This window comes from Physella acuta, unplaced genomic scaffold (assembly GCF_028476545.2).
Source record: "Physella acuta isolate Inbredline_101_S28 unplaced genomic scaffold, ASM2847654v3 ptg000965l, whole genome shotgun sequence".
Classification (NCBI taxonomy): Eukaryota; Metazoa; Mollusca; class Gastropoda; family Physidae; genus Physella; species Physella acuta.
Genome location: NW_026732482.1, coordinates 92,831 through 120,539, shown reverse-complemented (window position 1 = coordinate 120,539; position 27,709 = coordinate 92,831). Strand labels below are relative to the sequence as shown.

The 27,709-nt window shown below is 37.1% G+C and overlaps 1 protein-coding gene across 2 annotated transcripts; it reads left to right on the top strand.

The window, feature by feature from the left end:
• Positions 1-2,863: 2,863 nt before the first annotated feature.
• LOC131953935 (long-chain-fatty-acid--CoA ligase ACSBG2) lies at positions 2,864-17,983 on the top strand. 2 transcript variants are annotated; one of them, XM_059317396.1, is made up of 19 exons: positions 2,864-2,927; positions 4,906-4,968; positions 5,266-5,339; positions 6,234-6,389; positions 8,992-9,077; positions 9,267-9,355; positions 9,485-9,596; positions 10,094-10,180; positions 10,631-10,732; positions 12,021-12,077; positions 12,477-12,671; positions 13,471-13,652; positions 13,859-14,034; positions 14,331-14,440; positions 14,752-14,890; positions 15,237-15,376; positions 15,718-15,846; positions 17,005-17,110; positions 17,745-17,983. In XM_059317396.1, the coding sequence occupies exons 2-19, from the start codon at positions 4,913-4,915 to the stop codon at positions 17,831-17,833; spliced, it is 2,085 nt and encodes a 694-aa protein (XP_059173379.1). In that variant the 5' UTR covers positions 2,864-2,927; positions 4,906-4,912; the 3' UTR covers positions 17,834-17,983. The 2 variants fall into 2 exon arrangements, with proteins under 2 accessions (XP_059173379.1, XP_059173380.1); XM_059317397.1 differs by lacking the exon at positions 10,094-10,180.
• The last annotated feature ends 9,726 nt before the right edge of the window (positions 17,984-27,709 follow it).

The window sequence follows — 27,709 nt, the reverse complement described above, 5'->3', positions numbered from 1 at the left end:
AGCATGGGAACCACTTCCTACATGAGGGAGAAGTCATTGTTTTAATAAATTGGGTTACAGTGCATAGGTGGAATGGTACGGGTAAAATGTAACTATCGCTACAAAATATTTTTAAGAAAAATAAATAACTGATAGGCCTACACTCAATTTATCCATGAAATTTTTCCTTTCAACTTTATTCAAAATATTGTTCCCAAAAATACATAATTAAATGAGTACCAGCTGAGGCGTATCCAGGTTTTCGTTGTAGGGGGAGCGAAAAGAGCAAAAAAAAAAATTCTTACATAATAATTCCTGGGAAATTATTTAACAAGTGAAATAGGGGAAATAATTACTCTCTTAATATAAATATGTATATATCTACACATTTAATTATAAATGTCAAAACAAATAAATAATTACTTTAGAATATAACGAAATTCTTGTTTACAAAATGTTTTTGTCTATAATCAGAATTTAATGTATCGTCATCGTAAATGCTAAAGTATTACAGTATAATGAAAGTTTTTAAAATCAGATTTGGTATAAAACCACTCTTTTCGATAAAATAGAAAAGCATTCGGAATAACAGCCTATATTTAACTAATTATCGGTCATTTAGTTCAGATCACATATTTTAATTAACTACTGCTTCTTTGTGTTCTTTAAAGATAATTTTTTAACATAGTGATAGGTATGGGTTAGATCACTCTATTGCTCACACACCTTTTTACTGGTAATTGCAAAAACAATATTCTCAGAGTTTTACGTTTAATACGCTAATTTTCTGGCGGCATGGTACTTTGGTACATCATTACGCGTTTTTCTACAGGTACTTAACAGATCAGTTCGGGGTGGGTTGGGGGGGGGGGGGGTGGGTTCAACTTCATTCACCACTGTCCGTTAACTTTAGGTCAATTATCCAACCCAGTGTATACCTAGGTGTGACATTAATGTCGCTCTACACAATTGTTGTGGAGAGGTGTTGAGGGGGGGGGGGGGTAGATAACCAACTAAGAATGAACATAGCGTCATTTTTTAGATGACTGTTCTAAACATACATATATATTACACAAATATATATTACACAAATATATATTACAGAAATAGATTTTAAAAAGTAGCAGTGGTATTATGACAATATTTTAATTACAGAGGGGTCCATGAGGGAGACGGGGGGTTGTAACTGTTTCATATAATTTGTAATCGTAATCACTATCGCCCAAATTGTAAGAATACTACTACTTCATCGTGATGACGTTGTTGACCTTGTCAAAATGTCCCTACCACTACGTAGTTTGCTCATAAGTAAATTTAAATAGTGGTGCCACATCAGTTGTATTTGTTTCTGTATTGTAATTTTTTTAAAATTAATCACACGATTCAAACTGTATATACAAGTGATTATATATAATAGTTTAACTCTTCCCTTCACACAGCGAGGTGTGACACTAATGTCTTCCTATCGCAGTTCAGGTGGAAGACAACTCACATCGACCGTGGCCTCAGTTGTAACAATCAACAATGTTGAACTTTGACTTTTAGTTTTTTCCCAATTTAATTCAACAAAGAATACCTTACCTCTGTGACCGCAGCCCGGTCCGCTAGGGCAATGTAAAACTGGAAACTCTTTTGTAGGGCATGACAAATAGCATCCTCCCCCCATGTACCCAAACTGTCTCCCCTCCCCAAAATTTCACACATTATTACATTTGAGTCAGTCATTCCTTCGGATTTATATCTATGCAGTGTTTTCAAAAGTTTAGCTAAGTCAATTTTTAAGGCTTTTCTATTTGTATTCTGTTTAATAACATAATGCTTGTTGTTGTAGTTTATCTTCAATTGTACGGCTATTAAAAACTTTTAACACAGTATATATATATATATATATATATATATATATATATATATATATATATATATATATATATATATATATATATATATATATATATATATATATATATATATATATATATAATATATATGGGGACATCTTCACTTGGGTTGGCCCTAGCTCTGCAAAATAGCTCTGCACGCTACTGCTTGGAACGTGGGTCAAGATCCGATGACAACGCAAGCTGACATCAAATTGGACTTGAATTGGATGCTTAATTAATTTTCAAAGAAACCGGAAGTAGAGTAAGTACCACTTCCGGTAACAGGAAATCGCCCAAAAGTGAATAGAAAACTACACAATTTATACAATACTTAAGTATTAAGTTTCGTCAACCTAACTACAACAAGTCATTGTGTCAACAGACACACACACACAGACAGACACACCAGACACATACAGAGAGAGAGAGAGAGAGAGAGAGAGAGAGAGAAGGGGGGGGGGGCAAATTTACAAAATCAAGTAAAAGTTTTAACCCAGAGAAAAATAAAATCTCGATTTTTTGCACGATTACAATACTTCCTCTGTATTTCGGTTCACTATACCAAAAAGTAAACATGATTTTAGTTGCCAAATAGGATTTTTTTCATCAGAATGAGTAATAAGTATTGCAGCTCTGTCCTGTTATATGCATTTCATTTATTTATTCATTATTTATGGTATACAGATTCGAAGGCCATTCTTTAGCGATAGCAGATAGCCATAACCGATTTTCCTCTAATCCTAACGAAAACAGCACTGTTTTCGTTTTGACCTTCATATACACTAATATTAAATTGAAATAATCTAAATATTGTCAAACTATAATATAACATAATTTGATATTGCAATTAGTGTGCGTTTTCAGATTTTAATAACATTTTAAAACAAATATTTAAAAGAAGCCCAGACGTTTATGTAAAACCTTTCAATTAAAAACTAAACAACTTCGACAACAATTGATTTGAGACGCATTGCCATAAAAATCTGGTTGCGTCCCACCCATTTGTGCAAACAAACAAAAATTAGTTAAAAAAAAATAGTTTATGAGTTTAGGAGGCTAAAGCTACAGGTTAAGTTATCTATATTTTAGAATTAGGCTTAGAGATATAATTTAGATCTAGATTCTCTATTGATTTGGGACTGGACATCCCTGAGTGTTACCCAGCTGTGACATAGCAAAAACTATTTCCTACAGTGTCCTACACTTAACAGTACTTATTCAAGTTATTAGTACTACTTAACTGTACTTAACACACCTTTAGTACTTTAGTTAGATCTAGTACTTTACACTTACAGTCCTACATTAAAAATAAAAATTCTAAAACCAAGATCTGAACTCAAGACCTTCACTTCACCCTTCATGACAGCAGCCAGTGGCTCTGCCATTTGACCACCCTGTTGCATCTGATTTACTACATATTAATTTAACGTATTATTATATTTGGTAATCTATCGTTTTAGGTACGTAAAATCGCCCGCGACTAGTAATGTGAAAAACAGGTGACTCTTTACATTTTAATAATTATTTCACATTTTGAGGAGGATTTAATTTTTTGAAAAATACCAAAATATTTCCTTGTTTCATTTATGTACCGGCTTTTAAACAATTGAATTAAAACTTTTCAGTAATAAATGAACACCAGCGATGTTTCCAACAGATGCAACCCTGCTCATTTACTATAGCAGACATCTTGTTAGTTTTATTTTTATAGACTTATAGCCGAGATTCAGGCGGAAGTCACTCTATTTTACAAATGGCTGCTGTTTATATAGCAAATCTTGCTTGCAGACACTGCTGTTTAAAGTCAATTTCTGGCCTATATTGATATATTTAGCCATTGATTTAGGTTCATTATTCATGTATCTATAATATTTGACACAAACATATCACAATATACTTCTATTACAGCCTTGACAATGAGGTAACGTTTTCGTACATTACTAGCCGCGGGCGATTTTACGTACCCAAAACGATAGATTACCTTATATTTTAATGATTCATTCAAATATTAATTAATTAATTACTATTAGACATTAAATTAGATCTAGTAGTAGTATTACTAGTATTAGTAATCAGATCTAAGTTCGATGGGGGGGGGGGGGGGGGGGTTGTTAGCTTGCATCTTTGTCACATAGGGTTGGGAGGGAAATCAGCCAGCACATTAATAAATATTAAATACATAAATTAGGGGCCTACATATTATTCATTTTATACTTATACCTAATATTATTATCATCAAAATGCTTATTAATATATAATAATATATATATATATATATATATATATATATATAATTTTCCTGAAAATTGATTAAATAATAATAACGAGCTGACCCGTGGCGTATTATATGCCACTATTTACTTTTCAGTAATTCATAATTTGTGAATTCGACATTACCAATGCTGCCACTGAAAATATTTGCTTTAAAACACTATCAGTAGCTCGTTAAAGACAATAACCCCCCCCCCCCCTTTCCCCAACCCCCATCCATGTGAAAGGAAACTCCTCTTAGTTACTTCTCCTAAATTTAAAATCGTTTCAAACTAAATTATCTGCCCCTAATAGCCGTCATTAAACCCGGCTCTACGATTTTAAACGTTTAGCGTGAACCACAGTTCACCAGACCATGTAGGGGTGGGGGTGGTAGGGAGTGCGCTTACAGCTTGGTGTTTTCTACGGTCTCCAAGAAGAGAATTATATATATAGATATTAATAATATGATTTCATATTGATATAGTTGGTAATTGTTTTATTTTCTTGAAAACAGTATATATAAAGGGTTCCTATACAAATGATAACAGGACAAAAAAGTATCCCTTATGAAATATCTCAAGGACAATGTTTCTGATTACAAATGATCTTGCGGCTAAAATTATCTCAGACAAAATATCATGGACATTTTTTCTGAGATCATTTGTCTTTATTTTCCATGCTACGCTTAAATTGTAAAATGGTATCTCTTATGAATGACAAACAACACACAAAAAACATTTATAAAAAAAGGGTAGTACACTTTTTAAAATTAAATTTTTTTTTCAATTCATAGAATTTGAATGAATATGACTGAACTTTCCTCATATTTGTCAAGTGTTGAATCTGATTCATTGAAGTAAGTAGGCCTATTACTAATTAGTAGGTCATTCTCATTTAAAAACTATATTAAGCTTGGCTAAACTGAGAATATCTTTACAAAATTTAAGGCCCAAATTGCACTAAAAATATAACAAACAGATGAATTAAAGGTTCTATGTAACACTTATCTGTGATTTTTATGCTGGTTATGATATATTGTGATTTTGCATTAAGTTTAGCTTAAACATTTTGCTGTCATTGTTTACAATGAGTTTATGTGGACATTTATTGAAAATACTGTTTTTATTATCATTTCATTTTTGTGTTCTGAAAGTGAAACACCTTTAGTTGGAGATGATTACTGTGTCTACAAAAAGAAGAAGTTTGGAGAACTGGTAGACCGCAGAGGTATCATTTTTTTTTATTACTGCTTTTGTTTATATTAGATATAGGTCTCTATAAACTTACATTATTATTTTGTTGATAGTAGTTAAAAAAAGCTATAAAAATATAGACATTTTGTGTAACAAATGTAATGCAAAAAAAAAAAAAACAACCTTGGGGTAATATTTTTGTTTAGCCTATATTGTGTACATAAATTTTTTATTGATAACAATTTTAATACATAAAATATTATATGTATTATCTATAATCAAATCATGTTCAAAGGTAGCATGCTAACATATCCATGACATGGTTTTCCACACAGATAATACCCTTTAAATGTATGCCTTATATATACACTTTTTGCCAGAAGTATACATGTTAATTATTTTTTTGAAGTGCTATTAAAATAAAAATAACTAGCCGACCCGCTGCGTATCATACACCGCTATTTAGTTGTTTTTTTTTCTACTTTTCAGTAATTTATAATTTGTGAATTCGACAGTACCATCGCGGCCACTGAAAATATTTGCTTAAAAACACTAAACCCCCCCCCCCCCACGTGAAAGCAGCCTCCTCTTGGTTACCTCCTCTAAGCTTTAAATCGTTTCAAACTAAATTATCTGCCCCTAATAGCCGTCACCAAACCCGTCTCTATGATTGTAAAATATAAACAGTGTGACCACAGCTCACCAGGCAATGTGGGGGTGGGGTGGGGGTGGTAGTGATAGTGATAGAGAGAAACAGAGGGGACTGCAAGGAGGCGCTTGCAGCTTGTTTTCTAACGGCTCCCAGAAGAGAATAATATATATAGATAGATTTTAAAGATTTAAGGTTATGATTATTTAACAGTAGATGATAGAAAGAAGTGTTTCAAAGATTCTGTTATTGTCATATAATAATGTGATTTTGTTGCAGTATCTATTAATGTGCCTGTTGAAGCAGATGAACAGTTTGTTGACCAGCTAGATAAAGCTGTTCAGTTAGATACAAAGGATTTTGACATTCCGCCTCTTACAGTACCACATTTTTTTTTGACGGCTGTGAAACAATTCAAAGATAGGGCAGCATTAGGTAACTAGGCTGACACTGTTTATATATATTATAATATATATATATATATATATTTATATGTATATATACTAGCTTATACAAGTGCTTCACTGCAATGTGGATAAGTATATTACCACAGCGCTCCTTGCAGTTGGTGGTCCCGGCATTGCGCGGGTAATGGTAACACTTTGGTGTTGATATGAATATTCACGAAATAAAAATAATATATACATATATATATAAACATATATATATATATATATGTGTGTGTGTGTTAGGATTGTTACGTATAAGTATTCTTGTAGATTTAGCGTAGCATACCTTTTGTTAACATGTTTTCATTACCCTTCAAACTATAGCCTATTTTAGTTAAATTGATATTAAAGAATGTAAATAAATAGTACACACAATTCTGTAGCATAGGAACAATTGGGAGGGAAGTGACATATAGCACAGAAAACTTTGAGGCTAGGTAGGGTATGAAAGGTGGGCTTAGGAAAGCTTGAGGTCCATTCTCTAATAGGCAGCCTAGGTCTCGTATGTACTTCCAAGTAATATAGAAGTAATTTATACACAGACTTTGTGTTGGTTCATTGTCGACCCTCTCATCATCTCACATCACACAAAAAATATATATATATATATATATACACATATACACACACACATATATATATATATATATACATATATATATATATATACATATATATACATATATATACATATATATATATATACATATATATACATATATAAATACTTATATATATATATAAGTATATATAAGTAAATATATATATATGCTTGCTAGTCCTGTAAGTTGCTGTATGCTGACACAATATTTAAGAGGATTGCATTTATGCGTCACCAAGCATGTATTTTTAGACGCCTGACCTTTTTTCTAAAATGAACTATTTAAATGTAAACAAAACAGGTGCTTTATTTATTGGACCATAGATGTTGGGGCGTGTTTTGTCCATACTACTGCCTTGAGTGTATGTTAATCACCCTTGATAATAGTGAGTTAGAAGACATCTCAATGACCACCCACTTGTCTCAGGTGTGGAGGGGCGCTCTTGATAGCTACCAGTAACACTACTGCAGGCATCATAGTGCTTTCACAGGAGCACAATGCACCAAACTGCACCCTGCCAGGGCACTGGCGGATGTGCCCCATTCGATTTAGTGAATATGGTAATGGTAGACCATCGTGTCCATAGTGAATTGCACTTTTAAAAAGTAATGTAGGTGCTAAAGTACTCACAGTGTGGCCCAGAGTGCCAAATAGCACCCTGCCAAGGCGCCGCCCATTAACAATTTCTTTTTTTTCTGCAGAAACCTCACCAGGTGTATTCTCAACAACTTCCCAAAGTTTTATGTTGATCTGATAAAAGGTGTAGAAATGCATAAAAGACAAACAAACCCACACACTTTCATTTTTATATATACTAGCCATCGGTACCCGTTTCACGTGAATTATAGGCCTATATATTTTAAAATGTTGTACTTGTTTGTGAAAAATAATTTATGAAATAGTTATTGGTCAAAACGCGATGTGCTTTACTACACGCTGAACGATATTAGTGACAATGCAAAGAAATAACCAATTAGCTAAAAAACATAACACAGGCACACACTGATTAAGTGACTTAAATGATTCCGTTAAAAATCTGGCTATTCAATGATCATTATGTTGTTTTTAAGTAATTTGTATTAGTTTGACCTATAAAATTGTATATAGATCTATTTCATAGCGTACGTCTTGATGAGAAGATCTATAGATCTAGATCTAAATCAAATTTGAATGTCGTAGTTCCTTTCTTTATAGTCTAAAATCGGAAGATTCACATTAAAAAAAAAATTGTTTGCGTGGTATTAAGTACACTATTGTCTCAGCTATTTAGGTACCTTATAAACATAATTTTATCCCAAATTAGCCAATACCATAGCTAAACAAACAAAGATTTCTATAAAATAAGTAAGCCTGAAATTATAATTGGAATAGATTCTAGAGTAGATAGTCTAAATCTAGATCTAGGTCTTAGCGTCTAAGTCTAGTCTAGTTTTGTGCATAGATTATCTAGCCTAGATGTAGAATCTCTAGATCTAGAGATCTAGAATTTAAATAGATAAAGTAAATTTTACAAGTTTAGGTCGAGAAAATTGTATTGTATAGATCTAGATTTCATAGCGTACGTAGATCTATCATATTTGAATGAAATAGTTCATTTCTTTATTTTATTCTAAACTCGAAAGATGACGTCATTAGTTTCATGCTCTTTCCCTAGTGAAAACATTAAGCGACGTCATTGTTAAATGTGTTCTTGTCCCAAGTATAAATACTTTTCCGGTTGCATAATTAAAATTGTTTTTCTACATTCGAATACGCCTTTATTTTTTATTTTTCTACTTTAAATAAAATTGTGGTTATACATTTAAAACATCTACCATATTATTTTCAACAAAATTCTGTATAAAGTTCTCCATATATCGCTAAGGATTCTGATGTGATATCCTGCGAAAATATTTTGCGGACAGAGAGAGAGAAGTCCGCACATGTGCTTTTATATATTAGGATAGATACATTTATTGGCATGTGATTTTACAATTTCTACTGCAGTTTTTGAACACGATTCTCTGCCACAGTATGTTACATATCAAGGATATTATAAAGCTGTTTTGAATGCATCACTGAGTCTATTAGCTGTAAGTATATATATCAATACATTGATATATTAAACTTATTTAGTTATATGGTATATGATTAATTTCTGAGGATTGGCATTATAATACAATTAATAGAATTTTTAAAGAAAATAGGTTACATTATTTGATTCTACTATTATTTTCTAAATATGGGAAATTTCTGATGCATGTAAGTAAATTTGTTCACAGTTGGGTCTTCAGATGAATGAAACAGTTGCTCTGGCTTGTTATAACTCAGCCTATCACTTTATTTGCACAATGGCTACCATGTTTGCAGGGTAAGCTTCATTTGATGACTAAAACTTTTTTTGTTTTAGAATTCTCATAATTATTGTATTAAAAAATATTTATACAACCTTATTGTAAGAAAAAAAAATCTCTTCTTATATTTGTGTTTTCATCTTCAGGGGAGTGTATACAGATTTGTATACTTTCTCAAAACATTCCCTGGTGTTTAGTATCCTGGACGCTTCAAAGGCTGGGTTTGTTGTTGTTGATGATAACAGACAACTTCAAGAGGTGAAGACAAGTAGTCTTTTTAGAAATGCCATTGAAATTCTCCTCAACATGATGCAGGGCAGTTCCTCTCCCTGTCATTATCACTAGCCTGCATTAAAGAACTTAACTCCCAGTCGTTTCCCTCCTCCCCCAAAGATAGATAAGTATACAAATGGCTCAAGGATTTGTTTGTGGTCAGAATATGGTTGTGATAGGGAAAGGATCAGGGTTAAGGAGAGGGTTCTGTTTAGGTATCCGTATATGTATTCTGGGGTAGGGGGGGATAATAGTTTAAATAAAGCATCCCACACCTTCACCTAGACCTTGTTCTGTAATTTTTAAATTATCATATAACTGCTTTTTTATTTTAGCATCCTTGTTCCAATTATGATTAAAACTTGATCTTTGAAAACAAATAACAATATTAAACCTAGCTGTTAGAAAGTTAATCGTCTCTATTCTGCCAAGTCAAGTTAATTTGAATATTCATTGAACTTAAATATTTTTTTCAATTTTAGATTCTTAATGTCATGAATGCTCTTCCATATTTGAAATGTGTAATATTTATAACAAAAACTGATGTTGTAAATGATCGAGTCTACAGTGTAAGTTTTTTAATATATAGTTTCCTTTTTCTGAAGTTTTTTACCTCAAAGATTTCCTTCCCTTTTATAAAGGAAATGTATTAGTTCGCTGAGAAAACAGTATGTCAACTAAATCTTATTTTGCTTGTTGTAGCTATAATTTCTAGTATCTTGTAGTCTGAAGATGTGACCACTATGTCTACAAAAGCCTGTGTGTTAGCTTTGTACTTGTATATTCAACTATTTAAGTCTAATACTGGTTTACACTTGCGACATGTATACTATACATGTCTAGAAAAAAAAACGTCGCAATAAGTGAGTAGGCTCCCCTATTATCTTAGGCCCTATAGCGAGTTTTTTTTTTCTAGAAATGTATAGTATACATGTCGCAAGTGTAAACGCGGTATAAAGTTGTGACCACAATGTCTACAAATGCCTTTATGTGAACTTTGTACTTGTATATTCATCTAGTGGGAACAGTTCATGCAGAAAGGCTCAGCTTATCCAGCAGCTTTCCTAGTTACTCGTCTCAACCAACTGGCCCCTAACAAGTGCTGTGCTGTTTTTTACATGGTAGGTTTTACCTGGTGTATGTTTTAAGCATTGTAATGGTTTTTACATGGTATGTTTTGTTTGGTGTATGTTTTATGCGTTGTAATGGTTTTTTACATGGTATAATTTGTTTGGTGTATGTTTTATGCATTGTAATGGTTTTTTACATGGTTTGTTTTGTTTGGTGTATGTTTTATGCGTTGTAATGGTTTTTTACATGGTATGTTTTGTTTGGTGTATGTTATGCATTGTAATGGTCTTTTACATGGTATGTTTTGTTTGGTGTATGTTTTATGCATTGTAATGGTCTTTTACATTGTATGTTTTGTTTGGTGTATGTTTTATGCATTGTAATGGTTTTTACATGGTATGTTTTGTTTGGTGTATGTTTTATGCGTTGTAATGGTCTTTTACATGGTATGTTTTGTTTGGTGTATGTTTTATGCGTTGTAATGGTTTTTTACATGGTATATTTTGTTTGGTGTATGTTTTATGCATTGTAATGGTCTTTTACATGGTATGTTTTGTTTGGTGTGTTTTATGCATTGTAATGGTTTTTTACATGGTATGTTTTGTTTGGTGTATGTTTTATGCATTGTAATGGTTTTTTACATGGTATGTTTTGTTTGGTGTATGTTTTATGTGTTGTAATGGTCTTTTACATGGTAGGTTTTGTTTTGTGTATGATTTATGTGTTGTAATGGTCTTTTACATAGTATGTTTTTTGCTTGGTCTATATTTTATGCATTATAAATTTGAGATTGAGAGCTTTAAATCTAGATGTAATACCTTTGGTCTTATCTGATATATAATGTCTGTGGAGATTTGTTTTACTACAATTGTGATGGGGGCTTTATGAATAAGACTACATAACTTTCTTAAACCTGTTCTATATGATCTATGAACTATAGCTAGACTGTTTTCCTTAGTGATGAGGATGGTATCTTTCTTATTTCCGTGTCTCCTCCATCATCTGTATTATCATCGTCATACACTACACATTCTGTCATACAAAACAACCACATGTAAGCCTACTCTCAAACCATATCGTGTACCGTCAGTGCAAACTCACTCTATAAAATTCTTAATAATTTATATGCCTTCCTACAACCATTTAGTCCAGTTGCATACAAATCTAGGCCATTACATGTTCCCTTATACACAACCTGATACTGGACTTTAGGTTTGAAGTTTGTGCTGACTGGTGGGACAGTTAATTCACTGAAAGCTTGAATTGCAATCATCTGTTTGAAATAAAATGTACATAATTTCGTTGAGTTTGAATCAAATATTTTCTCTTTTAATTCAGTCCAATAAAATTGTTGGGCAAACTATACCAGAAGGAATCATGATGAGTCATGACAATGTAAGTTATTTGTTTAAATTAGCTGTCTTTTTTTTTCAAAACTGCTTATTTCTGAGGTCAACCAATTATGTTGACTACAAATAAAATGTTAGTTATTAACCCTTCCTTACTACACACACAGCTGTAAAAATAGACTTGTCATTTCCCTCATTCCCCTTCCATGAGGAGAGCAAAAGTTATTTAGGATGTAACAACTAAAAATACTACATAAGCTAAATCTATAAACTTCTAAAATTATGGTATTTATAGAAAGTTATTTGTAAATCAAACTTTTAATTAAATAGCGTTATAATCTAGCTTTGCTATAGGTTAAATGTTTACACAATTATTAATTTAAAAAATTATGTGTCCATATTTTTATACCAAACTTAGCCAATGACTTTTATCTCATCCACTCAGTTAACATTCATGGCTCAAGTCTTCAGTAAGGAAGTGTCACCCAAGATATACTCAGTGAAAGAAAACTCTTCTCTGATGCCGTACAGGACACTGAGCTACCTATCACTGTGCTGGGCGTTTGGCCTAGTCACGGAGATGCTGTTACCTATAGCGCTTGGTGCTACAGTTTTTTTTGCTGGCCCAGATGTGTTGCAGGTAGGCCAATTCATGGTTCAATGAAAATGGCTCTTTTATCCCAGGATTTTTGGAGCCACCTGAGAAGTTTGTCTAAAGTCTGACTGCATTGATGTCAATTTTGGTAGCCAAGTTTTCAAAATCAAACAACTGCTGCCCTGTAGTTTGTTCTTGGACAGACAAATACTGTTGAAGCATATCCAAAAAGAAAAGCATACTGAAATCAGAGTTTAACAGGTTGACATGTAATACTTAATTGTGTTGAAGGAAATCCCATCCAACATTACAATTAAAAAAGAAGAAGGGAGCTGAAATCATGAAAATGAATACTGTTATAAATTTTGCTTCAAGAGATACTTTCCAGTGTAATTTTAAAATAGATTATGTTAGGAAATCTTCTGTAGTTTACATTATACACTGTTCAATTTTTTGATCTGCATGGATCACATCAAACCGTAATTTGACCAACTATTGTTTTGTCTACAGGGATCACTATTAAAATTCTTATAGTGACTTATAGTGATTTGATAAATGAATGTTTTGTCTGCAGGGATCACTACTAAAATTCTTATAATGATTTGATAAATGAATGTTTTGTCTGCAGGGATCACTACTAAAATTCTTATAATGATTTGATAAATGAATGTTTTGTCTGCAGGGATCACTACTAAAATTCTTATAATGATTTGATAAATGAATGTTTTGTCTGCAGGGATCACTACTAAAATTCTTATAGTGATGTGATAAATGAATGTTTTGTCTGCAGGGATCACTACTAAAATTCTTATAGTGATTTGATAAATGAATGTTTTGTCTGCAGGGATCTCTTATCAAAACTCTGCGAATGGTTCGACCATCTATTTTTTTTGCTACCAGTCGAGTGTGGATAATGTTGTATAAGAGAGTTACTGAGAAGTTTAGTACCATGAACATGTTGATGAGGTTTATGCTGTTGAGAAAGTTGAGAGCTATGATGCAAGATGAGAATGTTTTTAAAAACAGGTTTGTAATTATTGTAAGCCTGCATAATCTTTTCTAATTACTCAATTGTAGTAGACCTATTTGTGTTTTTAATCTTTTAAATAGGAAATATTTCTATTTAAACGTTTTTTAAATGAGGATAATCAGAATGTTAACTTCAATTTTCTAATAGTTTGATTTCCCCCATTAAGAATAAAAAAAGTTAATTCAAATCTTTCGTCTTTCAGGATTCAATTGAAAGGGCGTGATAACTACTTGCAGAATAAGCTTAAAAAAAAACTTGGAATGAATCAAGTTAAAATGTTTTTTTCAATTGAAAGACCTCTAGACGTCCAAAAATTGATGTTTTATTTGAGCATTGGGATTCCTATTTGTGAGGTTCTAGACTCACCACTACTATCTGGTACGGCAATTGTTTCATGTGCTGTGTATTTTTTAGTGTTGCTTCAAGATATACGATCTTTTTAAAAATAGATATGCTCTTTAAATTCCATTTTAACTGTATTTTCTTAAGTTGCGTGGGATATTTAAATTTTTTATTAGTGCATGTACATTGAAATAAATCACTTATGTGAAATTTTTAAAACTATCAACTGATTACAATATCTTAGCTAAAATGTATTTATAATTACTTACTAATTTGCCGTTTAATTTTTGTAGTTAAGCCAATAAATTTTAAACGAACTGTACATTGAACAGGCCCACATGCCTTTAACAGGTTAGAGAACTTCTATTTAGCATCACAAGGAAAAGAGCTGTTTGGTTGTGAGTCTAGAGGAATTAAAAGAAAAGAAGACTGTGTCAGAAAAGTAAGTGTTTTTCATTTCTATTCACTTCACTATAAAGTTAAAGTCACATGTACATTGGAAACATTAAAGAAATTAAACGATTATGCAATAAACAGGGGCACATTCCCATCAGTACTTAGCCCTCTGTAAGTACTAGCTTGTTTTTAGTTTAGTGCCTAATATATATAAATTTTATATATATATATATATGTATATATATATAAATATATATATATTTACACACACACTCACATTAGTGTTTAAAATAATAGTTTGCTACTGTAAATGTTAAAAGATTTGATAAAGAAATCAATTTAAAAAAAACTTTGCAGCTGTTTGTGAAGGGTCGACACGTGTGTATGGGAATTTTGGAGAAAAATACCATTTTAAGTCAACACGGATTCATCAACACAGGGTTGTTATTTGAACGCGGTCTCAATGGGAATATTTATATCAAAGGAACTACTGACAGTAAGTTGGCTAAGCATGCGTCATGACATAAAAGTATTTAGATTTTAAAAGAAATAAATGCAACTTTCATCACGTCTTTTATAATTTTGTGCCATTTATTACAGATTTTGAAAGAAATAAGTGTAAATTATATCAGAAGTTTATTTATGATTTGATGTTTGTTACAGATTTTAAAAGAAATAAGTGTAAATTATATCAGAAGTTTATTTATGATTTGATGTTTGTTACAGATTTTAAAAGAAATAAGTGTAAATTATATCAGAAGTTTATTTAGGATTTGATGTTTGTTACAGATTTTAAAAGAAATAAATGCAACTTACATCAGTATTTATATGTTTTGTCACAGATGTTATCATGCTGAGTAACGGGTGCACTATTCCATGCGAACCAGTGGAGATTGTCATCAAAGAGATTCTTCCCATCATTGCAAGCTGTATCTTAGTTGGCAATGATAAACCATTTTTATCTCTCATTATCACAATTAAGGTATGTCACATTTGTTTTGGAATTTCCTATTGTCACATTTAAGGTATGTCAAATTTGTTTTTAAATTCCCTATTGTTTTTGTATTTTGATTAAACTGTTTCAAGCATTGTGGCTCTCTGCAAAATGCTGACATTTTTGTCTGTGTTGTCATTTATGGATGATCCCTTTCATCTAATAAACAATTAATTTAATTAAAGTCATGTTAATATATCATAACTACCTAAATTTAACTGATGTAAAGCAACATCACTGTCATAATATTTAATTGGTTGTTCATCATACTATACAACAAAGAAAAAAATGTTTCTCTTATCTTTGTTTTGCTTTTATTTTTCTTGCAGACCATTATAGATTTAAAGACGCTGGAGCCAACGCCCACTCTAACTATACCCACCAGGGTCTGGCTGAGAAAGTTCGGTATTGATGTCAAGTTGTCCAGAGATTTGTTGAAAAGTAAATTTTTGTTTGAGGCAAGTGGATTAAAACTAATTGAGGCATTTGTAGTGGTCAGCAGCATGCTTGGGGTAGGAATCAAGCATGATACTTAAAGTGGTCAGCAACATGTTTGGGGTAGGAATCAAGCATGATACTTAAAGTGGTCAGCAACATGCTTGGGGTAGGAATCAAGCATGATACTTGAAGTGGTCAGCAACATGCTTGGGGTAGGAATCAAGCATGATACTTAAAGTGGTCAGCTGCATGCTTGGGGTAGGAATCAAGCATGATACTTGAAGTGGTCAGCAGCATGCTTGGGGTAGGAATCAAACATGATACTTGAAGTGGTCAGCAACATGCTTGGGGTAGGAATCAAGCATGATACTTGAAGTGGTCAGCAGCATGCTTGGGGTAGGAATCAAACATGATACTTAAAGTGGTCAGCAACATGCTTGGGGTAGGAATCAAGCATGATACTTAAAGTGGTCAGCTGCATGCTTGGGGTAGGAATCAAGCATGATACTTTAAGTGGTCAGCAACATGCTTGGGGTAGGAATCAAGCATGATACTTAAAGTGGTCAGCAACATGCTTGGGGTAGGAATCAAGCATGATACTTAAAGTGGTCAGCTGCATGCTTGGGGTAGGAATCAAGCATGATACTTGAAGTGGTCAGCAACATGCTTGGGGTAGGAATCAATGATACTTGAAGTGGTCAACAGCATGCTTGGGGAAGTAACATTTTTCGCTAATCTTGTTAAAACATGATTTGTGTTTATTTTGATGAATGTTTGGTAAACATGAAGTTACCTTTATGTTAAAGTAAAAATAAATAAATCACACAAGTACTTGAAATATTATTTGAAAACTAGTTTGTGTTGAGGATTAGAAAAGATTTATTCAAATTTGATTCCAATACAGTCTGGAGTAAATGGGCGTACATGTACTTTAAAAGTAGTTTGTGTTGAGGATTAAATTAGGTTTATCCAATACAGTTTGGATTATGTGGGGTTACTTGTGTCTAATGGTTAATGATTTTTGTTTGAAAGATTGTTGATGATGCTGTTTCACATGTGAACAAACAACTGGTTTGTGTTGAGGATTGAATCAGATTTATCCAGTACAGTTTTGATTTTGTGGGTTTAGGTTATGTGGGTTTACTTGTATGTAATGGTTAATGATTTCTGTTTTAAAGATTGTTGATGATGCTGTTTCACATGTGAACAAACAACTGGGTGATGCATCAATTAAGACTTACAAAATCTTACCTGTTGATTTCTCTTTCCTGGAGGGTGAAATTGGTAAGAGGGGGTAGAGGGTTAAATGAGTGTAAGAAAGTTTGGTGAATTCAAAGTGTTAAGTATTTAAACAGTTAGTTCCCTTCAGACCTGACTTAGCAGATGAAATGGAGCTCATCAGTTTCTTTAAGCTCAGGAAGGGTTTGTGAGTTTAGTATTCTAATAATATGTTATCTTTGTCGTCTCATATTTAAGCCAGGTAATTACTAAAGGGTGACAAGAGGACAGCATGGCCTAGTGGTAGGGCACTGGACTGCTTAACCAAAAGTCTTGAGCTTAAATCTGGGTTTAAGTCAGTAGACTGTCCCTGAGTCCACCAGCTCTAATGGGTACCTACTTCATGTTATGGAAAATGAAGTTGGGAAGGCATAGTGCCAAGGTCTCTGGTACAGATGAACCTTGCTATGATGTTGTTATTTGACCTATGTCAAATTTCATAATATAAATATAAAGTTAGAATATCTGTTTAGTGGTCTTTAGATGAGTGGTCATGCGCAACAAGTATTATTTATTTATTTATTGTCGTTGAAAATTTTAAGTACCTACAAACTAGTTTTAAAAAAGCTAGCTTAGGGTATGCAGATGTTGACTTGTGGGTAGGATACTAGTTTCAAAGAATTTATTTCCTGTTCTCTAGATCCTGTGACAAGAGTTATTAACAGAAAAGTCATCTTGGATCATTACAAGAAAATAGTGCAGACCATGTACAGTTCAGGGCCATCTTAGTCAACACAGTGACAACTGCATACAGACTTACTACACAACTACACACAGACTTAGCCTACAACCATGCACAGACTTACAACACAGTGACAACTACACACACAGACATCCAATACAATTAGAACTGCACATGCCTCCAAATACAATGACTAAAGATAGCAATTTGATTGTGTTGTTATTCAGTGTTGATGTTAACTTGATTACTTAGAACTTGCTGTTAATTGAATGCAGGGCATTTCTTATGGTAGAATGTTGAAGGTTCTCAAATATTGGTTTCTTTGATTACTAGTCGAAATTGAAATCTAGTTCAGGTTGTGGTTGTAAACTTGTTATGATTTGAGGCCCCTTTGATGTTGTGATGTAAATAATGTAAAGACCTTTTAATGATGTGTCTTGTGTTGTGAGACCACTGGATGTTGTGTCTTGTGCTGTGAGACCACTTGATGTTGTGTCTTGTGGTGTGAGACCACTAGATGTTATGTCTTGTGCTGTGAGACCACTTGATGTTGTGTCTTGTGGTGTGAGACCACTTCATGTTGTGTCTTGTGGTGTTGTATCTTTTGGTGTGAGACCACTTGATGTTGTGTCTTGTGGTGTGAGACCATTTGATGTTGTGTCTTGTGGTGTGAGACCATTTGATGTTGTGTCTTGTGGTGTGAGACCATTTGATGTTGTGTCTTGTGGTGTGAGAACACTTGATGTTGTGTCTTGTGGTGTGAGACCACTTAATGTTATGTCTTGTGGTGTGAGACCACTTGATGTTGTGTCTTGTGGTGTGAGACCACTTGAGGTTGTGTCTTGTGGTGTGAGAGCACTTGATGTGTCTTGTGGTGTGAGACCACTTGATGTTGTGTCTTGTGGTGTGAGACCACTTGATGTTGTGTCTTGTGGTGTGAGACCACTTGATGTTGTGTCTTGTGGTGTGAGACCACTTGAGGTTGTGTCCTGTGGTGTGAGACCACTTGATGATGTGTCTTGTGGTGTGAGACCATTTGATGTTGTGTCTTGTGGTGTGAGACCACTTGATGTTGTGTCTTGTGGTGTGAGACCACTTGATGATGTGTCTTGTGGTGTGAGACCATGTGATGTTGTGTCTTGTGGTGTGAGACCACTTGAGGTTGTGTCTTGTGGTGTGAGACCACTTGATGTTATGTCTTGTGGTTTGAGACCACTTGAGGTTGTGTCTTGTGGTGTGAGAGCACTTGATGTGTCTTGTGGTGTGAGACCACTTGATGTTGTGTCTTGTGGTGTGAGACCACTTGATGTGTCTTGTGGTGTGAGACCATTTGATGTTGTGTCTTGTGGTGTGAGACCCTTGATGTTGTGTCTTGTGGTGTGAGACCACTTGATGTTATGTCTTGTGGTGTGAGACCACTTGAGGTTGTGTCTTGTGGTGTGAGACCATTAGATGTTATGTCTTGTGGTGTGAGACCACTAGATGTTATGTCTTGTGGTGTGAGACCACTTGATGTTATGTCTTGTGGTTTGAGACCACTTAAGGTTGTGTCTTGTGGTGTGAGAGCACTTGATGTGTCTTGTGGTGTGAGACCACTTGATGTTGTGTCTTGTGGTGTGAGACCACTTGATGTGTCTTGTGGTGTGAGACCATTTGATGTTGTGTCTTGTGGTGTGAGACCCTTGATGTTGTGTCTTGTGGTGTGAGACCACTTGATGTTATGTCTTGTGGTGTGAGACCACTTGAGGTTGTGTCTTGTGGTGTGAGACCATTAGATGTTATGTCTTGTGGTGTGAGACCACTAGATGTTATGTCTTGTGGTGTGAGACCACTTGATGTGTCTTGTGGTGTGAGACAAATTGATGTGTCTTGTGGTGTGAGACCACTAGATGTTGTGTCTTGTGTTGTGAGACCACTTGATGTTATGTCTTGTGGTGTGAGACCCTTGATGTTGTGTCTTGTGGTGTGAGACCACTTGATGTGTCTTGTGGTGTGAGACAACTTGATGTGTCTTGTGGTGTGAGACCATTTGATGTTGTGTCTTGTGGTGTGAGACGACTTGATGTTGTGTCTTGTGGTGTGAGACCACTTGATGTTGTGTCTTGTGGTGTGAGACCACTTGATGTGTCTTGTGGTGTGAGACCACTTGATGTTGTGTCTTGTGGTGTGAGACCACTTGATGTTGTGTCTTTTGGTGTGAGACCACTTGATGTTGTGTCTTGTGGTGTGAGACCACTTGGTGTGTCTTGTGTAGTGAGATCACTTGATGTTGTGTCTTGTGGTGTGAGACCACTTGATGTTGTGTCTTGTGGTGTGAGACCACTTGATGTTGTGTCTTGTGGTGTGAGAGCACTTGATGTTGTGTCTTGTGGTGTGAGACCACTTGATGTTGTGTCCTGTGGTGTGAGACCATTTGATGTTGTGTCTTGTGGTGTGAGACCACTTGATGTTGTGTCCTGTGGTGTGAGACCATTTGATGTTGTGTCTTGTGGTGTGAGACCACTTGATGGTGTGGCGTGCTGCCCATGCTGTGCTAACCTAGTACAAAGTTAATCCACTTTTCTTCCAACATCAACCCCAGCTGTCGTCATTTGTGTGTACCTCTGACGTCAGGTGCACACTTCACATAAATTCACTAAGACATCCACCCTTAACTATACACAACTCACCACGCACTATATCTATGGCTCCATTCAGAAGACAGTCTATTCTGTTCAGAACATTTGTAGCTCCCGATTCCTCTAATTAGACGGAGTCTGCCAAAGCTTCTGTTTTTTTTTTTTAAACAATACAAAAAAAGACCTTATCGAATGTAACAATTAAGTAACTCCCTGTACCCGCTCAGAAGTACTGGAAGCACCAGCTCGTGTTAGCCAGTGAGCAGTGTTTCTTCCAGACTTTTTTCTCCCCCCCCCCCCCACCCCCCTCGAAGCGATTCCTGGAAGAAAGTCTTCTAATGACGTCAACTATCTCATTTCCGCATCTTTTAGGTGCAGCGACGGCGTGCCGGCCCTAAGCACAAAATAAATGCTTTCAATCATAACCAACGTGCTCTGGGATTTATAAGCGCTCCTTTTTTTTTACTAGTCCAACACATGCCCCGTTTCATCCTGGTAATCCCGGTCCAATCTATGGCAACATCATGGCAGCCCGACGTTTGAATAATGCATGCCGGCTAAGTATACCATCCGACACGGTGCAAGCTGGCCATGTCTATTGTGTATTCGTGTCTGGGTTCTTGTCTAGACAATACCCTAACACCAGCGGTGCACTGGCTGTGTGTAAGAGATCCGGGGAATTTTAAAAAGGGCCCCCAACTAAAATTTTCTTTGGGCATTTTTTTCTCCACTGAAACCTGATTTTTACGCCTCGGCGTGAAAGAATGGTACAATACCCCAACAATTAAAAAAAATCAAAACTTTAACATAACTATTACAACACCGTTGCTTGCAGTGTTTCTTCCAGACTTTTTTCTGTGGTGGGGGGGGGGGGGGGGGCGGACACTGTTAAAAGTATATGTTTTTTATATAAATTATATTCATTTCATTTTTCGGGGGGGGGGGGGGGGTGGGGGCGAATGCCTGGAAGAAACTGGTTGCTTGGGACCCACCGAGATGTTTTCCTGGTGGAACGACGGGCCAGTCCAGAAGCATAGCGACCCCCCATATATTTTTATATTTATAATCCAGAAGAGCAGATAAAATGAGATTTTGGCGCCCGGGGACATATGTACCCCGTCGCTACGCCTCTGGGCCAGTCCACCCCTGCCTAACATATTTCGTTCCTACTTTAACAAACTTAAAAAAAAAAAACCCAACTAAATGAATTAGTGGATTCTAAAAAAAAACATCGTTGTAGCTGTAATTGTAATGTAAGGCTAGATGCTTTTAATTTTAGAGAGAGACCCAAACATGCTAAGATTTATGTTTATTTATAAGGCAGCATAAGACTTTTTAATTGTGTCATGCTACCAGATAGAAGATGAATATAGCTGAATGTTAAGATATAAAGAAACCACAAGTGAACGTCCACGTTCGTCATTCACCTGATTCACCTCAATCACCTGTCCCCAAGTAACCGAAAGACAAAATTAAGATAAAAATAATGTAAGCATATTGTAAGTAATACAAGGCTCGTTTTCCCCCGGAGACAACGGGTGCACACAGCGAAGTGAAATCCCCAGGGGCCGTACCACTAGTACCAGATCACTAGATAAAAAGATCATGGGCTACCTCACTCGACCTTTTGAAGTCTAGTCTAAAGGAATGATGAGAATTTCGTTTAGTACCACCGTCGGTTGCAAAAGCTGACAAAAGGAAACTAGAGTTGGTAATCTTAACGCCCATGTTGCTCCAGTCCTATTTAGATCCGGGATCTTCTCTCCTAATATGCGTTGCTGCCCCCAGTTAACGAGCCTCAGCTGTCCGGGGTTCAAAGTTGGGACTTTTTAGAAACCACGCCGATTCAAAAAAAAAAAAAAAGAGATATTGGAATATAAATCGCAGAGCAATGTTATGATGGTATTGATAGTGATTACGGATCTGTAAAAATTGTAGTACTGGCATTTAATGTACAAATTAGAAACATTGAAATACAATACACATTATGTGTCTACGTATTGGAGAGAGTTAGGACACTGCAATTTAAAAAAAAACAAAAAACACTGGCATCATTAAAATGAGAAATAAAAATGTTGGTGTGGACAAATAAAGAGTTCAAAAGTTAAATTAATATTTATACCACATTCCTCTCCCTCCCCCCCCCCCCAGCTGAACTCTGTGTGTGCGTTAGCTCTAGACCCTGGTCAACAGATCGCCGACGACTAACGGGTGGACTTTACGTGCCGTTTTATGCCGGCCGCGAGTACCCAAGTTCCACAACCCTGTTTGGTTTACGTTAATCGGGTCAGTCAGGTTAGGGAAAGGAAACCAAGATGGTTTTTTAAATGAACCATCAATATGGGAGATAAACTTTGTATTTTATCGATTTAAACAAAAATCTATAGAGAGAAGAATCAACAACATTCTTGATCTCAAATTTTATTTTAATTGTTTTGATTCAAAACAGTTTAGCTGTTGTGTATAGCCACATACGCCTATATTTTTTAGAGCTTTTAAAATAATCTTTGAAATAAAAATTAAAAAAAACATTTTAAAAAAAGTAATTTCTTATGAAGAAACATCGAGATCGCCAAGGCAAAGTACTGAAAAAATTCCTTGTCTTTGGCATTCACTATAATTTTCTCCAGCTTGTATTTGTGTTTATTATAGCAAAAGTGTCCCATCTCTGTCTCTCTACAACAGAGAAGAGTGGCCGGCACGTGCTGTGGTACATCGTTATTCATTGGCCAGGAGATCACGTGATGACGTTAACACGACAGCCATGTCACGGAGAACTCAAATCTCTGACAATCATGATTGCTGTGTTATGCTGTAATCCAGATGTAGGCCAATATCTGGCTTAACACAGTCTAGGCGTGGAACATATCTTGTCCTGCATGGTTGAAATCTAGGTCATATATGGCTTTATAGGGTCTAGAGGTAGGTCATATCTTGTCCTATATGGTCAAAAGGTCATACCTGGACCAGGTGTAATTCATAACCACGCTGGTATAGTTATTGTGGTCACGTGATACGCCTGTCTGTATGTAGTCAGCACACGACCACCACGCCCTCTACAAACTAAACCATAAACACAACTTTGGGTCAGTAGTCACAAGGTCCTGCTTCATTCCCCTCACATGTAGGAGCCCTCTACAAACTAAACCATAAACAAAACCACAACTTTGAGCCAGCAGTCACAAGCTCCTGACTCGCTCCCCTCACAGATTGGCGCTGAAAATGTCAACACAATGTGTGTAAAATACTTCAGCCTTATGCGATAATGTCGTGAAATCTTTGAGCGCCGACCAGCCAAGTGTTAGCTCAACAGGAAGATTTATACGTTTTATCAAACAGGACGGGTTCATTCTTGCCATAGCATTGAGTTTCATTCTTGTCATATCCAAGGGTTGATTCTTGTCACAACCTTGGGTTCATTCTTGCCACCTCTGTGGGGTTGATTCTTGTCATCGTCTGGCACATACTTTTTTGTTTGTTTTACAAAAACGTATTTCCCCCCATATTATGCGGCGGTGGGGTTAGGGAGGAGGGTCCCAAGCTTGTAAAAAAAACGCGCTGAAGGAATAGAAAAAAAACAACTTTTTAAGCAATGTTTAAAGGAGTGTAAATTATTTGAATTGTATTCATGTTAGTTAAAATGTTTGTTTGGAGAATTTCTATGTTTCATAAGCAAGTACATAATTAAAAATAAATTTTTAAATAACCTTAACAGATGCCTTATTACATATTTTAAAATGCAAAGTCCACCAAATTCGAATCCCTAAAATGCAGTCTAATTAGCTTAATTAAAGTATCTTCGACCATCATACATACGGACATGAGAGAGAAAAATCAGACATATTGGTTTGTAGACAGCAAAAATATTTAGAAAATGCATACTAATATCAAATTATGTTTTTTGTAAATTTTTTTTTTTTTTGTAAAATAGCTACATCCTGCAACTGTAAATAAAATAAAGCGGGATGGATATCCCCTAAACTTTCTTGAATAGAGCCTACTTATACAACACTACGGGGGATGGCAACTCGGCATATAGACGTGAATTGTAATTTTTAACTACTTTTTAAATTCATACACGTTTTTGAGAAATCGGAAATAGCGTAAAGTACTCTTTCAGGTCAACTGAAATTACTCAAAATTTATCTATCTGAAACAGTACTCAAGTTAAAGGCTTTTGAAAAACCAAAAGTAGAATATGTTTCACTTCCGGTTACCGGAAATCGCCGAAAAGTTGATACATAACTACAAATTTAATATAATATGAAATTTCATCAACCCAACTGTAATGGTACTCAAGTTATCATGCTCACAGACATACACACGCACACACACGCACATAATTGCAAAGTTCAGTTTTTCCGACTGGCGATTACGCGTAAAACGCCAAGATTTTGACACATCTGGATTTAGAAGTGTTGCCCGATTAAAATAAGTCCCCTATACTCCGTATATGATGAATTACTGAGGTGTAATACTGTGAAAACTGTCAAAATTTTATGTGATTTTTTATGCACGATTACAATACTTCCTCTATACTCAGTGTTCTAGAAATTAAAAAGTTAGATCCGCTGCTAACATACAAGTTCTTGTTTAAAAAAATAGTTAAACCGAATGTTTACCCCATTTTTAAGCAGTGGAACTTCAATGACACAATAGAAATGTATACTTATATCCCACGTAATTTCCGATTATAGTTCTTTGACTAAAACTTCTAAACAATTACACAAACGGAACATCAGTTCAAAGTAACAGTTTTGTTGTCTGTGTGTCTTTTCGTTGCTTCATCTTTTAATTATTGCAAGTGTAACAAAAAGAATTAAAGTTGGCCTGTCATTAGCATTCCTCATTTATTCGCCCCCTCACCCCATCCCCCACATCGCGTGAATAGAAGACATCGTAGATCCGTTATTGTAACGCTGCCGATCTCTGCTCATTCGTAAAAAATGTAAGCAGCTATTATTTCAAAAATGCGTTACTCTTTCTTTATCTTTCTCTCTATTGTCTGTCTAGTTCTCAAAATGTCTCTCTGTTTCTCTCACTTACCCATTTTTCATGTTTCTCTGAATAACTCTCCTTCCCTATCTTGGCGAGTCCCTTCTCTCCTCTCCACTTCTCTCTCCATTCCCTCTTCATTCCTTGTTAGCCAACTTACCACTTGCAAGTCAAGATTTCTATCAAGTTCGTTCCTGATCTTTCTCTAGGTTTTTCACCTCTCCCCGCCACATTCTATCTGAGCGTGACACAAAGTGTGACACCTTCCATGATACTTCCATCTACTGCCCCACGTCCTCTCCCCTCCCTAGTCCACACTCCACTCCATAAGCCAATCTCTCCCCCCCCCCCCTCTAGTCCCCTCTCGTCTCCCTCGTCCACTCTTCCCTCTCTAGTCCACTCTCCCCTCCTTTGTCCAATTTCCCTCCCTAGTCCACTTTCCCCACCCTAGTCCACTCTCCACTCCCTAGTCCCCTCTCCCCTCCCTAGTCCACTCTCCCCTCTCCCCTCCCTAGTCCCCTCTCCCCTCCCTAGTCCACTCTCCCCTCTCCCCTCCCTAGTCCACTCTCCCCTCCATAGGCCACTCTCCCCTCCCTAGTCCACTCTCCCTAGTCCACTCTCCCCTCCCTAGTCCACTCTCCCCTCCATAGGCCACTCTCCCCTCCCTAGTCCACTCTCCCCTCTCCCCTCCCTAGTCCACTCTCCCCTCCATAGGCCACTCTCCCCTCCCTAGTCCACTCTTCCCTCTCCCCTCCCTAGTCCACTCTCCCTAGTCCACTCTCCCCTCCCTAGTCCACTCTCCCCTCCATAGGCCACTCTCCCCTCCCTAGTCCACTCTCCCCTCTCCCCTCCCTAGTCCACTCTCCCCTCCATAGGCCACTCTCCCCTCCCTAGTCCACTCTTCCCTCTCCCCTCCCTAGTCCACTCTCCCCTCTCCCCTCCCTAGTCCCCCTCTCCCCTCCCTAGTCCACTCTTCCCTCTCCCCTCCCTAGTCCACTCTCCCCTCTCCCCTCCCTAGTTCACTCTCCCCTCCCTAGTCCACTCTCCCCTCTCCCCTCCCTAGAGCACTCTCCCTAGTCCACTCTCCCCTCCCTAGAGCACTCTCCCTAGTCCACTCTCCCCTCCCTAGGCCACTCTCCCCTCTCGCCTCCCTAGTCCACTCTCCCCTCTCCCCTCCCTAGTCCACTCTCCCCTCTCCCCTCCCTAGTCCACTCTCCCCTCTCCCCTCCCTAGTCCACTCTCCCCTCCATAGGCCACTCTCCCCTCCCTAGTCCACTCTCCCCTCTCCCCTCCCTAGTCCACTCTCCCCTCCATAGGCCACTCTCCCCTCCCTAGTCCACTCTTCCCTCTCCCCTCCCTAGTCCACTCTCCCCTCTCCACTCCATAGTTCACTCTCCCCTCCCTAGTCCACTCTCCCCTCTCCCCTCCCTAGAGCACTCTCCCTAGTCCACTCTCCCCTCCCTAGTCCACTCTCCCTAGTCCACTCTCCCCTCCCTAGTCCACTCTCCCCTCCCTAGTCCACTCTCCCCTCTCCCCTCCCTAGTCCACTCTCCCCTCTCCCCTCCCTAGTCCACTCTCCCCTCCCTAGTCCACTCTCCCCTCCCTAGTCCACTCTCCCCTCCCTAGTCCACTCTCCCCTCCCTAGTCCACTCTCCCCTCCCTAGTCCACTCTCCCCTCTTCCCTCCCTAGTCCACTCTCCCCTCCTTTGTCCAATTTCCCTCCCTAGTCCACTTTCCCCACCCTAGTCCACTCTCCACTCCCTAGTCCCCTCTCCCCTCCCTAGTCCACTCTCCCCTCCCTAGTCCACTCTCCCCTCTCCCCTCCCTAGTCCACTCTCCCCTCTCCCCTCCCTAGTCCACTCTCCCCTCTCCCCTCCCTAGTCCCCTCTCCCCTCCATAGGCCACTCTCCCCTCCCTAGTCCACTCTTCCCTCTCCCCTCCCTAGTCCACTCTTCCCTCTCCCCTCCCTAGTCCCCTCTCCCCTCCCTAGTCCACTCTCCCCTCTCCCCTCCCTAGTCCCCTCTCCCCTCCCTAGTCCACTCTCCCCTCCCTAGTCCACTCTCCCCTCTCCCCTCCCTAGTCCACTCTCCCCTCTCCCCTCCCTAGTCCACTCTCCCCTCTCCCCTCCCTAGTCCACTCTCCCCTCCATAGTTCACTCTCCCCTCCCTAGTCCACTCTCCCCTCTCCCCTCCCTAGTCCACTCTCCCCTCCATAGGCCACTCTCCCCTCCCTAGTCCACTCTTCCCTCTCCCCTCCCTAGTCCACTCTCCCCTCTCCCCTCCCTAGTCCACTCTCCCCTCCCTAGTCCAC